Here is a 14,539-nt window from a genome sequence, read left to right on the forward strand (position 1 = left end):
AGGGAGCCTGACACGGGACTGGATTCCTGGGTCCCCAGGATCACGCCCTGGGCCGAAGGCGGTGCTAAACCACTGAGCCACACAGGCTGCCCCCCAAAAATAACTTTTATAAGTCATGGGTGAAAAATTTCCAGTCACTCCACAAGGTCTTTTTCAAGATTAAATGAATAGTTTATATTTTTAAATTCATCTGTAGTCTTAGTATCTTTCTGTTTCTCTTTTTATCACATTTTAGTTAGGTTTTGATTAGATAGGCTTTTCTCTGCTAACCATAAAAGAAACATTATTGGTGGTGTGTGCAAAGGAAAGGGAATTTGGTCGTAGAGAATGAATTCCCTTCCCTGACAAAGACATAGAGGCAGCTACCTATCATGGGGTAGACGATAACCTGCTGTTTAGAAAACACCTTTTTATTTTCCAGGAATATGGATTAAGCCTATCTTTCCTACCTATCCACTTTAGATTATCTGAAGTTCTAATGTTTAATATATATATAAGTCCAGTATTATTAAGTTGAGTTAGTAAATACTGAATATCTAGTAAATACTGAATAAGTATAATGAAACATGTGCTTTCATATAGTTTTATTTTGCCCTTGTCATGCTCCAAATACACTAAGATAGTGTGTATGTTTGTAAATAAGTGTTATATGCATTAATGGCATCACTAATGGGCCCTTGGTAACTTAATTTTGACACTTCTTTTCTAGAACAGCTTTCAGTGCCAGAAGAGAAGGCAACAGAATTACTTTCGGATATTGAATCTGTAATTACCTTTTACTGTAAATCACGTAATATTAAATACAGCACATCCCTTAGCTGGATACATCTACTGAAGCCATTGGTGCATCTTCACCTTCCACGCAGCGATTTGTACAACTGCTTTTATGCTATCATGAATAAGTACATTCCCAGGTAAAATACAATTTAGTTTTTAGATTTACTTTGGTGGTAAAGTAAGAAGTTCAAATAATTTTTAGGGTTGTTTGAGTCGTAATGGTTATTTGACTTTATTTTTGTGGTTATAAGTCTTTTTTTATATAAATCTTTTTTTAAAAGGATTCTTCAGTTAAGAATTTATGCTTATAGAGTTTATGCTGATTTTTTGGTATCCCTATTTTAATTTCTTTCCTTATAAAATAATAAAAACATTAAGTGCCTACATGGAAAGTAAAACTTTTGGAGTGCTGCCTTAAGTGAGGTGCTGGCATTATAGCTTGGAATGTAAACCTAGATATGCAAGCACTGAACAAATAATTAGAAGTATGCTGAGTATTGGGAAGATGAAATACAGAATGCTAGGAATTTTTTTTCGGGGTGGGGGAATGAGAGAGGGAGAGGGAGAGAGAAAATCTTTTTTTTTTTTTTTAAAGATTTTTAAAATTTATTTATTCATGAGAGGCACACACAGAGAGAGAGGCAGAGACACAGGCAGAGGGAGCAGGCCCCATGCAGGGAGCCCAATGTGGGACATGATCCCTGGTCCCCAGGATCACGTCCTGTGCTGAAGGCAGCACCAAACTGCTGAGCCACTGGGGCTGCCCTGGAGAGAGAGAATCTTGAGCAGGCTCCATGAGCACATTTTATTTACTTATTCAATAGCTGATTGGACATTTGGATTATATTCACTTTTTGACTCTTATGAATAATGCTGCTGTGAACATTTGTGTATAAGTTTTCGTGTGGACATATATTTCATTTCTCTTGGGTATGTACTGAGTTATGGAATTGCTGAATTATACGGTGACTGTATGTTTAACTGTTTGAGGAATTGCCAGCCTTTTCCACAACTGTATCACTTTACATTCCCACCAGTAGTGAATGAAGATCCCAGTTTTTCCACATCCCTGTCAGCACTTAAGAAAAAATTATTGTAGCTATACTAATGAGTATTTGGTATCTCTTTATGGTTTTGTTTTGCATTTCTCTGACAATCAATGATGTTTAGCACCTTTCATACGCTTGCTTATTGGCTGTTTGTATATCTTCTTTTGGGAAATGTCTGTCTGTTTAGGCAAAGAACTTTTAAAATACGCATCTGTCCTAACGTATAGCAGGGTAGAGAGCCTCTGTGCTACCTTGAAGCCATAGTGCTTCATGTAAGTAAAACAGACCCAGAGATACCAGGAGACAGGGCTACTATGATCATGGAATTTATATTTGAGACTGGAATTCAAATACATCTTTCAACTGCTTATATTTTACCACAACTTAGCATAACAGAGCTAGTGATAGCAAGGAAGATGATGTTCTAGCTTTTCCTCTAGAAGATACTGGTGGTGGTTGTTAGCAGTGGTGCAGAGGGAGGATTTACACTGAGCTGTGTAATATACTCTCTTGTTAGGTTCCTCTAGTTACTCTTTGTGAGTTCCACCTGTCACACAGCACTCCAGCAGTGGTCAGTGTTAATGCCCTTGGATAGAACACAGCCCCACAAAATGCTGCCAGAAGAACTCTATTGTAATATATTTTCTTATTACAGATTCAATATAACTTGGGTAGAATCCTCTCGAGCACAGTGCTGCAGCAATAGTACACAGCTGTTAAATGAATAGATGATGTTGTAGTGGCTGACTCCCTGAGATGTCCTGCTAGGGACACAAAGTAGGCGATTGTTGCTACATTTTTATGTCCCTACACTACTGTCTGCTTCTGTGTTTTGCCTTAGCAGTCAGTTGCCTTGCGTTTATAGAATGGGGAGAGTATTCAGACAAAGGAGGAGGTAATCTTGCCAATATGAATCCAGTTTCTGTCTCTGGGCATCTGAATTAACAACCTAGGGCTTTCTCTACAAAACTTCCCTGTCATCTACATTATCCAAATAAGCTATAGGTTCATATTCAATCCTGGCATTGATCTCAGATCTTGGTTATATAGAAATGACTTTTCAGTATTCCCACTTAAATAGCATTTGATGACATTCTTTTTTTTTTTTTTTTTTAAGATTTTATTTATCCATGAGAGAGACACACAGAGAGAGACAGACAGAGGGGCAGAGACACAGGCAGAGGGAGAAGCAGGCTCCATGCAGGGAGCCCTACGGACTCGATCCTGGGACTCCAGGATCACACCCTGGGCTGAAGGCAGGCACTAAACTGCTGAGCCACCCAGGGATCCCAGCATTTGATGACATTCTTTATCAGTGCTTCTATGTTAAAACTGAGACATTCATTAGTTTTTTCACATGAAGCCTTTTATTTCAGTTTCTTTACAACTTGTTTTTTAGAGACTGTACCAATACCAAAATACCACTTGTTGCAATACTGAATTATATATAGAGAAGAGTAATATGGCATGACAGTTTAATACAGTTTCTGTGTAGAGGTCTTAGCTGACTTCTTAGCTCTGTGACCTTGGGTGAACTACCTGTCTACAACTAAGCCTCTGTTTTCTCTACTGTAAAATGAGGAAAAAATAGTAATTATTTCATAGGGTTGCTTGTAAAGATAAAATTTGATAACTTTTGTAAAGTGCCTGATACAGTGTCCAGCACATGATATTTTCTCAACAAATACTGACTTTTATTGAGATGGTCTGTTCTTTGAGCTGTTTACATTTTTTTATTGATTCATTAGACACAAAGGAAGAAGGAAAGTAGTGGTATGTTGCTTGATAAAGTGTTTTGTGCCTCTTGGGATTTATTCTGAGCAGTAGTACCCAGGCTACTTCAACAGCTTCTAAGGTTCTGGCCCAGTATTTTATTCATCTGTGGCCATTTTACACTTTTACCTGGGTTAAGGTACATCCCTACTTGAGTATATTAACTGTGGAGCTAACCTGAAGCCTTTCTAGGAGTTTTCTCTTATGTAGGGAAGAAGAGGGCTTGACTTCTTTAGAACTCTCTAGATAATCCTTTTGGGATCCAAAAGTTATCAGAATAACCTAAATGATCCTGCTGTTTGCAGTGGTCCCTGCAGTGCTTTTGTTTGAGTGCTCCCTGAGTTTACCTAGAGAGAATCTCCCTAGAGTTGGCTGTAGACCTGCTGTTGCTGCAAACTTTCTGTCAAGTCAGGTTGTTAGGTGTTCTGAGCCTGGTTCTGTCAGATAGGCTTATTATAAATGCTGTGGTGTTCAGGTGTTTTGGGGGTGGGGAGAGGAGGTGGGGTGGGTGTTGCAGGAGGACTGGTTACTAATATGACCATTTCTGACCCATTAATGGAAAAACCTTGCCTCTCTTGTCTTTTAGGGATTGTTCTCTGAAGGGAAGACCATTTCATCTTTTCCGATTACTCATCCAATACCATGAGCCTGAGCTGTGTTCTTTTCTTGATACAAAGAAAATTACTCCAGACTCCTATGCACTCAACTGGGTAATAAAGTGAAAGTAGGAACACTTAATGAAAAATAGCTTTCTATAAAACTATAGTTAGGGTTTTTTTTTTTACCCCCAAGTAAGAAAAAAGAAAAATACTAAATTACAGACCATTAATATTTAAACCAAAGGAGTAAAATTTTTGGCACTTCAAAAATTGTTTTTTTAGCTCTTGATTATGTTCAGATTATTTAAAGTGAAGTTTAGCCTTTTGTTGTTTTACATATATTACATATATATATGTTATATATATATTGTATATGTGTAATATACATGAGGTATATGAATGCAGTATGTGCAAAATATATGCATGTAATATATGTAAATATGATATGTATCAGTTCACTTTAAAACTTTGTGTGATTTAGTATTGATGGTGTGTATGAGAATTGATATCTAATCATGAGGAAAATGTCTTAAAGATTGTCAAATGATCAGTATAAAGGAATATAAAGTACATCTCAGCTGTATTCTACATTTATATTTTCAGTGGGAAGTTTTATTATTCTAGGTCTGTGGTTCTCAGACCTTTTGGTGTCAGACCTCTTATATTCAATATTTGTTGAGGATCCATACTTTATATGGATTATGTTGGTTAGAAAATAAAACTAAGAAATTTAAAATATTCATTTAGAAGTAATAAATCCATTACATGTTAACATAAATAGCCTATTTTTCTAATGCAAAATAACTATTTTTCAAAAGAAAATTAGAGTAATGGCATTGTTTTATATTTTTGTGAATCTTAGTATTTGGCTTCATCACAGATAGGTAGATTCTCACATCTGTTTTTTATTCAATCTGTGATGATACTATGTACTTCTAGAGCTCCTTGGAATACACTTTGAGAACTGCTCTTCTAAGTAACTTTTAAGATGGTTTTTGTTTTTGTTTTTTTTTTTTAAGATTTTTCTAAAACAGTGATTAGGTACTAGAAGAATGTTCAGAAATTAAACATATTCCTTGATCATGTCTTAACCTAATTTTTCTTCAGAAAGGATTCCTTTGTGCCACATAACCGTGTGATTTAAAACACCCCTGAACCTCAATTTCTTTATCTGTAAAATGGGAATAATAATAATACCTATCTTCGAGGGTGAAGGGATGAATAAATAATCAAGAAATGGTACTTAGAGAATTCTAACTGGTTTCAACTCTGGCATATTATCTCAAACTGCAACAGCCTACTGTTTAGTTCTCAGCCACAGTCTTATTGCTTTGAGTTAAAATAATAAAATACCTGTAAAGTTAAGCTTATCTTTTTTTTTTTTAAAGAGTGAATGTGCACATATGCACGAGCAGAGGCAGGGAGGGGCAGAGAGGGACAGGGAGAGAAAGAATCTTAAGCAGGCCCCCTGCCCTGTGTGGAACCTGACGTGGGGTGCAGTCTCAATGCTGAGGTCGTGACCTGAGCCCAAATGAAGAGTCGGACACTTAACTAACTGAGCCACCCAGGAGCCCCTACTGTAGAATTACGTTTTCTCTGAGATACATATGTTGCCATTCAATGTACTTATTTGTGTCGAAGTAAAAAAAAAAAAACCAAAAACTATTTCTTGTAAGCATCTTGATATCTTAATAGAGGTCTCTCCTGTCACATGCCTCAGAAATGCCATTTCTGTTGCCAGGTCTCTGAATCAGTCCTCAGTGCTGGTCGTAGATTTTAAAACAACTGATCTGTCTTCAGTGTAAATAGTTTGTTCTTGCTACTAGTATCATGTCTATGGAATGGAGTTTTTTTTTTTTTTTTTTTTTTTTTTTTTTTTTTAAATCATGAGGTGCGACAGTTAAAACTAATTCCCAAACCTTTGAGGACCTGTAACTGTGAGCAATGCAATGATAGCTATAGTTTGCCAAGTGAATTTAATGATGACAATATATTGTGATTTTGTTTTTATTACATCTTTGGCTATTGTAATAGTGGTCTTACTTGTAATGGTAATTTTTAAAACAACAACAAAAAAATTAGTAGCACCATATTCTTTAAAAGCTCTGTGGTTAAGTGTAATGGCAGCTAGCTGTGGGATATCAGGTCGTTTTTCTAGTGCAAACACCACCACTCACCAGCTCTGTGAGTGTGGGTAAGTTATTTAATGCTAGTCTATTTCCTCACCCCAAAAACGGGAGAGAAAAATGTCAACTTTGAAGGCCTGTTGTGAGGATATTTAAAATAAGTAATAGTTAATAAGAATATGTGACCTTTTATTACTGAAATATGCACTAATGCATATGTTCCCATTAGCCATTAAAAATGTAAATTTAAACCTCTAGGTGGAATTGTTTCTGTATCTGATAAAAATTGAAATATCACTGAATTTATGCAATTTGAAACACAGGCTCTAGAGAAACTTACCTCTCATTTGAAGTGGAAAACCATAGAGCTGAAACATACTGAGGGATATAAATGTTGTTTCATTTGTTTCAAATGATGGACAAGTAAGCTTTGGCAGCAGTTCACCATTATATTGTCATTAAAACTTTTCTCTGTGTTCTTAGATTACTATGTTTGAGTAAGGACCATAATAATTGTGCTAGTTACCCTGATAGTAGTAGTTATGCTAGTTCTGCTATGGCAGATATGTGCTGGTTACTTTAGATATTTCTCTCTCTCTCTTCACAACAATGGTAGAAGAAGAATAGCAGTATTCCTTTTTTTTAAGATGTAGAAATGGAAGCTTTAGAGGTTAAGTAACGTGCCGTGTGTCACACAGCCAGTAAGTAAGTAAGTAAGTAAGTAAGTAAGTGGCTTCATTGTGGCTTGAATTCACATATTAGGCCTTTGCATTACATACAGCAAAATTAAGCTACACATTAAGCATCAGGTGCAGATAATGTGATATAATGTTACTTACACATATGCTTTCATACTTTTAAAAGAACAGGTCATTTCCAGTGGTTTATGTCTCATTTCATTTCCTGATTACAGCTTGGAAGCCTTTTTGCATGTTACTGTTCCATTGAAGTCACTCAGGCAATATGGGATGGATATCTACAACAAGCAGATCCATTTTTTATTTATTTCTTAATGTTAATAATCCTTGTTAATGCAAAGTAAGTATCAAGTTGCTTAGATTTTTCTCCTTTCTATTCTCAGGGTACTCTGTTAATATTTAACTCAAATTCATTTGTGTCTCTTGTACAGAGAATTTATTTTAGCACAGGAGTCTGACAGCAAAGAAGAAGTTATCCGTAAGTATCACTGTAGAGGAAATACTTCAGGTCACTGAAATTTAGGTTCTTCATCTATAAATTTAAGAGATTAGTCTACAGAACTCTGAGGTTTCATTCAACCTGTGCACACTCTGCAGGTGCAAACTTTAAGGACTATTTCCTTCAATTTTGCCATCTTCATTCATTTCATCCATATTTTTTCACTGTTTCAGTTCTTTTTCATATATTATTCTGGTTTGTTTCTTCATATCAAATGGCCTCCTCTCTCTCTCCCGTCTTCCCTTCCTTCTTCCTTAATTTACCCTTCAGTACTCAGATTTCATAGTTATTTCCATTGTGGTAGTTTGGTTCTTTTGGTTCTCCCCATTCTAGCACCCACACAGATTAATCTCTATAGTGCCTGCCACTTTGTACTATATTATAGTGTTTATCTCGCTACATATAATGATTTATTTTTACATTTCTCACACAAGACAGAGTTCCTTAGGTCAGAAACTATTTCTTAGTCATTTCTTATTTCTAGGGGCCCTGGCACTTAGCGTGTTTGTTAAATCATAGTACTGCCATCAAAGCTAATGAATTTGATTTGATTGCCAGAACTTTTTTTCACTAACTGCAGAATTACATTAACAGTTTCAGCTCCTTTGGGGGAACTCCACTTCTTCTCAGGCAGTTTTATAGGCATTGCTGTTGAGATTCCATCTATGTAGTTTTTATTATGTTTGAAGATATTCTAGCTTTGATATGCAAATAATTTTCATGATTGTATTCATCACAATTTTTTAAACGTTCTCCTATCTATAATCCTTTTTCAGAGTTCTTGGAAAATACTCCATCCAGTTTGAATCTAGAAGATATAGAAGACCTTTTCTCTCTGGCTCAGTATTATTGCAGTAAAACACCAGCTTCTTTTAGGAAGGTAGAAGACAAGAAATTACCAGCTTCAGTATTTCACATTTTGTACACTGTTTTATTTATGTTGTGTCCATTTCAGTTAAAATATTCTAGGTTGTCACTCTTTCCTTTCTTGTTATGTGTTGCAATTTGGGGGATTTTTCACTGTAAATACTCTCCCTAGTAGAGAAACAAATTAAAAAAGATAGTATACAAATACGCTAGGAACTATTTCACCTCACCTGTGATGATTAGTTATTTCTGATCATGAGAAGTTTGAAGTACTTCTTAAGTTAGTGCTTTCTAGACTTTAAAAATTTCAGAAATCTAATGGAGAATGTGTAATTATGCCTCCTTTATCTGGAGTTCAGCTTTGTACAATTTTAATGATATAAAGCTGTCTCATGAACAAAAAGGGTCCCTTAGCTGCATAGAGACTTAGAACCTTTCTTAAGTGCTTTCCAGTGAAAGGACACCTGATCAAAAACAGGAGTGGTATGAGCTCCTAGAAAATAAAACTCCAAGAATCAAAAGCTAATAGTGGAGGAGGCATAGAATTTATTATCTTTATTTATTTTTAGGCATTCTGTAATAATGATTGCTAATTGGTGGTCATGTCACTGAAACATGATAAGGTTAAATTATGTTCGGTGTAATATGTTTCAGAAGGCAGACAAAAGCATTTCCCCTGAAACTAATTAATTAAAAAAGAAATTCATTTTTAGGGACTAATTTTAGCTATTTTAATAATTGCCTTATGTAGACCACCTCAGTTCCTAACAATATCAAACAAGTCAGATGATAGGATAGTGGTTTAGGATGCTCAGTGAAAAAGAAGTCTTACCCTTTTCTTTTCAGTCTTTTAAGAGGAATACCTTTTATTCTTCAGACATAGTAAATAATCTGCACTACCACTTGCTAATTAAATCAAGCTGTGGATCAGTGTATTATGTAATTTTTGCCTTACTTTGTTTTTGTTAGGTTAAAATATGAAAAGTCATAACATTTTTAAATTTTAATATTTCACTCCAGGTGATATAGAAAAACAGCTGTGTAGAATGTTTTATCTTTTTAAAGTCTTTTATTTTGTGTGTACTGACAGGGAGGGACTTGGTATACAGCCTTTTTGTAGCCTTCGGCCTATAAGATTCGAGATGATATAATATTCAGTTTTAAAAATCACATGACTCAGTGTTATAAAATTATTTTATGTTTCATCATGGTTTATCAAGAATGTTCTTTGGAAGAAAGATTAATTTTGTTTATAATGTTTTAAAAATTTCTTTTTAAACAGGATAATCACCATCTATTTGGTAGTACTTTGTTGGGAATTAAGGATGACGATGCTGACCTGAGTCAGGCTCTCTGTCTGGCTATCTCGGTGTCAGAGATCCTTCAAGCAAATCAGCTTCAAGGGGTAAGTAAAGAAAACCCACAGTTTGTCAGAAGAATGTTCCTTTTAAATGCAAGGAACCAACATTTCCTCCCTTTGTTGATTCCCACAAAGTTAATTTACTATAAAATGTAGCTGTTTTGCTGTTTTTGAATGGTTAATGTGTTTAATCTGCCCACATGCTCATTTAAGAATGACCAGCTTGTGTGTTATTTTACTTGTCAATAATTAATTGTGCTTGACATCTATTTTTGTAAATTGCCAAATCTTTTTTCCTATTTTAACAAAGCAATTGAGGTTGTATAAAGTACTTAAAAAGATGGATTTAGCATGTAACAGTAATTATACAGCTAATTGAATTACATGATCTAGTGCCATAGAGCATATAACAGAGGAGAATTGAGGATATGTTGTGCTGTCTCCTGCATCTCCTGCATAAAAATCTAATGAGCCAGTTTTTTCAGTATATGTTCTTTATTACTAGTAGTGCAACAGTTAACCATGGGTATGTGTATCTGGAAGGTGGGGTGTATTTCCAAGATGAAGGGAAAAAGAATGGGCATAGAAAGACAGGCATTTCATAATAGATTCTTTTAAAACAAACATTTCACATATTTTTTCTTAATAGAACTTAATTGTGTGTGTGTGTGTGTGTATTTTTTTTTTTTTTTAAAGATTTGAGAGAGAAAGAAAGAGGGAGCACAAGTAGGGGAGGGACAGAAGCAGACTCCCTGCTGAGCAGGGTCCTGATCCTAGGACCCTGAGACCATGACCAGAGCCCAAGGCAGATGCTTAACTGACTGGGCCACCTAGGTGCCTCTTATTAGAACTAGTATTAAAAAATAAATGAAAACCAGTAATCCATTTTAAATATCTTCATGTGAATTTCTTCGGTTCAAACTGGCATTGCAGAACCTCCTCTCATCCCCAAAAGATGTTTAGTTCTTAAGGAATCGAAATTGCTGGCAACTTTTGGACTAATATGCAGAAATGGTAATTGTGCCTAGATCTATGTTTATAACTATGTAGTTTTTAAGTATATATTTAACATGATATACATTAAAAATTTAAATTCCAATATAGTTTTATAGCTCAAACTGACATTCCTCTGCTACACATTTAAAGACTTTCTAGTCAAGAACAGTATATATAAAGTGTTTTAACTGTTGAAAATGAGCATAGTTATGTAAGATCTTGAGGATATTTCTTGCATTGCTTCTAATTGGGTCCTCCTAATTCTGTGAGATCCGTTTTTTAATAAATCTATTTCCTCTCCTTTGCCTGAATTTGATATTGTATTGTGTGAAATGTGACCCTCATGGCAAATTCCAGTATGTCAAATGTTGTTTTCCTCTTAGGAAGGAGTCCGGTTCTTTGTGGTGGATTGCCGTCCTGCAGAGCAGTATAATGCTGGGCATTTATCAACTGCTTTCCACTTAGATTCAGATCTGGTTAGTATAAATGCTAGTTAAAATTTTTATAAAGTAAGAGAATAAATAGGTTTTTCTCCTTTATTTCATAAATAAATATATATGTTCCAGATTGGGGACATTTTCTTTCTGCTTAAGGAAGGAGTCTCTGCCTATATAACGAAAATATTGTTTTCAGATTTCCTTTTCACCAGAACTTTCTTCTGATAGGATACAAGATAGATGCAAACAGTTAACTATGGCTTACTATTGCCTACCATTGTTATGTCAGTAAATTCTAAACTTCTTACTGTGAGTTATCTGATGTAGCACTTAGCATAGTGCCTTGCATCTAGTAAGTACTCTATAAATATAAGCTCTTACTATAGTTTGGATAATTCTAAAACTTTTTACTACAAGCCTTTTTTCCATCATGAGTACTTATGCATATAATTCAGTATTTAATAAGGGTGGTATCTGGCATATCGGTGCTCGTTTGTTAAAATTGCTAAGGGTCACTTTAATTAAAAGAGTAGATGAGTAAGTAATTAAATTTTATCAGAAATACTCAGAGTGAGATAGACATCATTTAAACTATTCTGGGTTATAAGAGCCTCAGGGATGGGGAAGACAGAGGAGTAACTCTTTTTGCTGACTATGTAGTTTGCCCTTCTTGCCATCTCATCTGAAAAAGGTGACATTGAAGCCTGAAAACGTGACAGTGAGGGGTTTAGGTGGTATAGAGAGGAAACTTATGAAAAACAGAAGTAGAACCACTCAGACAATTTGGGGGGCTTTAAGTAAGAAAGGAGATCAAGCTTGTTTGTATCCTGAAAGTGAACTCCAAGCCTTTCTCTTGGATTTGCCTAGGAGTGTTTAGATAGTCCTTCTTTTATGCTTATTTAAAAGTTTGCTCAAGTGATTCACAAATATTTGATTTTTTTCTTCAAAAACTCAAAAGGATATCGCCAGAGTTAACTATTACCACCTTGTTTAATCTTCCAGATCTTTTACTGTGTATTTATATCTTTCTTGTTCACTTTTTTTTTCACTTGATTTTTCACTCAGCAGTTCACTTGCTTTTTCACCAAACTGTTTCTTAGGGATCTTTCCATTTAAGTATGTTCTTTTTTTTTTTTTTTTTTTAATATCCCCACATTTTATGTATGTATGTATGTATGTATGTATGTATGTATGTATGTATGTAAGCAAGCAAGCTCTATGGGCCTCAGACTCACACCCCACCATCAATAGTTGCATGCTTGGAGCCAACCAGTTACCCTAAGTACATTCTTTTTAATGACTATATAGTGATCTGTGGTAAAGATATACCATAATTTATTGCCCAGTTGATGTACATTTGGGTTATTTTCAGTTTTCTTATAATAAGCAATACTGCAGTTATATGCTTGTACACGTTTTGTGAACTTGTGCAAGTATTTCTGCAAAATAGGCTTCTAAAAGCAAAGCTGTTGATTTGAGGAGTGTGAGTATATAAAACATTAGAAATGCCTTATCATCCTTTAAAGAGACTGAACCAGCTTACACTTTACATCTGTAAATGAGACTGTTTCATACCACTGCGTTATAGAACATTACCAGTTATTTTTATGTTATAAGAATAATGGATGAAAAACAGTGGTTAATTACTAGTGATGTTGAACATCTTTTTCTGAGTATATTGTTCTTATTTTACAGATTGCTTTTCTTTGGTTTGTCCATTTTTCTGTTGGATTTTCACTTTTTTTTTTTTTTTAAGATTTTATTTATTTATTCATGAGAGATACACAGAGAGAGAGAGGTGGAGACAGAGGCAGAGGGAGAAGCAGGCTCCATGCAGGGAGCCTGATGTGGGACTCGATCCCAGGACGGTGGGATCATGCCCTGAGCCAAAGGCAGACACTCAACCGCTGAGCCACCCAGGCGTCCCTTCACTGTGCTTTTTATGTAGCCCTGTTATAACAGTTTTAACATATTTTTGTGGTTATTAGCATATCTGTTTTCTTGAGGGGAAAATATTAACTTTTTTCATCCATTTATCTCTAGTACCTAGAGTAGTGCTGATAAAAATGGCTTCTCCTATTTCTGTCCTCTAAGAAATACCAAAGAAGTGGAAACTAAAAAATAGATCTTGTTTTAATGTATTGTTTTTAGTTATGGACCCTTCCTCTCAGTGTGAAAACTTTTCATGATACCTAATGACATTATAGCTTATTTAAAAAACACATTTTTTTCTTAGAACATTTTCTTTGCATATTTAATCTTTGAATTTTCAACTTTTGTTTTAATGTATTATAGGTACATTTATATACATTTCTTTTCTCTGATCCCAGCAATTTTGTTTATAGGAGGCTTTATTCCTTTGTTTTTATGGTAGCTATTTAAATACTGTCTTTTTTTCCCCCTGTAAGAATATTTCAAATTTGGAAATGTATGTGTCATACCGTTATGCCACATTTTTAGTTTTTAAAAAATTATCTAGATGCTCCAGAATCCATCTGAGTTTGCACAGTCAGTAAAATCTTTGCTGGAAGCACAGAAGCAGTCCATCGAGTCCGGCTCCATTGCTGGTGGGGAGCACCTATGTTTTATGGGCAGCGGTAGAGAAGAAGAAGACATGTACATGAACATGGTCCTGGCACACTTTTTACAGGTATGCTGACAAATTATTTCAGTTTTTGTTTTGCTTTGTTTTTAATTTATTCAACAGAAAGAGAGCACAAGCAGGGGGAGTGGCAGAGGGAGAGAGAGAAGCAGGCTCCCCACTGAGCAGGGAGCTCCACACGGAGCTTGATCCCAGGACCCCTGGGATCATGACTTGAGCCAAAGGCAGATACTTAACCAGCTGAGCCACCCAGGTGCCCCACATTATTTCAGTTTTGCTCAGTTGGTGCTGTCACCTTTAAGAAGTTCCTATAGGTAATTTTCCACTGTTGCCTATGTTGTAAAATTTATATGTAGTTTCTCCTCACAGCCTATAGATTTTGTGTCTTGCCAAGAAAGGACTTCTTGAGATTTTTCTTACATGCTTATGTGATTTATTTTTTATGTTTAGGTCTTGAACCATCTGGAATTTATTTTTGTGTAATAAGTGAGGTAGGAATCAAAAACATCTTTTTCTGAGATAGGTAACCAGTTGTGCTATCAATTTGAAATACCATCTTTTTAATACACTGAATTCCTCAGTGTTTCAGGATCTATTTCTGGATTATTATGTTGTGTTGCTCTTTATGTCAGTTCACTCCCTAGTACTTTTTACAGTAACTACATAATTCATTTTAATATCTTTACTTTGAAATAGAATAAATATACATGTATATTTTTCATTACACTTAGCCACCTTTCTGTGTTTGAATGTTGT

General features: G+C 35.2%; 1 protein-coding gene across 4 annotated transcripts in view; it reads left to right on the plus strand.

Annotated features, from left to right (window-relative positions):
- TBC1D23 (TBC1 domain family member 23) overlaps positions 1–14,539 on the plus strand; it is a 56,879-nt gene that overhangs the window by 22,716 nt on the left and 19,624 nt on the right. For 2 of the 4 annotated variants that reach the window (XM_025989930.2, XM_025989928.2), the window contains exons 4-11: positions 710–914; positions 4,186–4,309; positions 7,238–7,362; positions 7,454–7,500; positions 8,298–8,401; positions 9,671–9,793; positions 11,128–11,220; positions 13,661–13,831. In XM_025989930.2, the coding sequence (XP_025845715.1) occupies positions 710–914; positions 4,186–4,309; positions 7,238–7,362; positions 7,454–7,500; positions 8,298–8,401; positions 9,671–9,793; positions 11,128–11,220; positions 13,661–13,831 (992 nt within the window). The remainder of the gene's footprint in view (positions 1–709; positions 915–4,185; positions 4,310–7,237; positions 7,363–7,453; positions 7,501–8,297; positions 8,402–9,670; positions 9,794–11,127; positions 11,221–13,660; positions 13,832–14,539) is intronic. The other 2 variants (XM_025989929.2, XM_072721573.1) reach the window with 1 other exon arrangement.

Source organism: Vulpes vulpes, chromosome 1 (genome assembly GCF_048418805.1).
Source record: "Vulpes vulpes isolate BD-2025 chromosome 1, VulVul3, whole genome shotgun sequence".
NCBI classification, from domain to species: Eukaryota; Metazoa; Chordata; class Mammalia; order Carnivora; family Canidae; genus Vulpes; species Vulpes vulpes.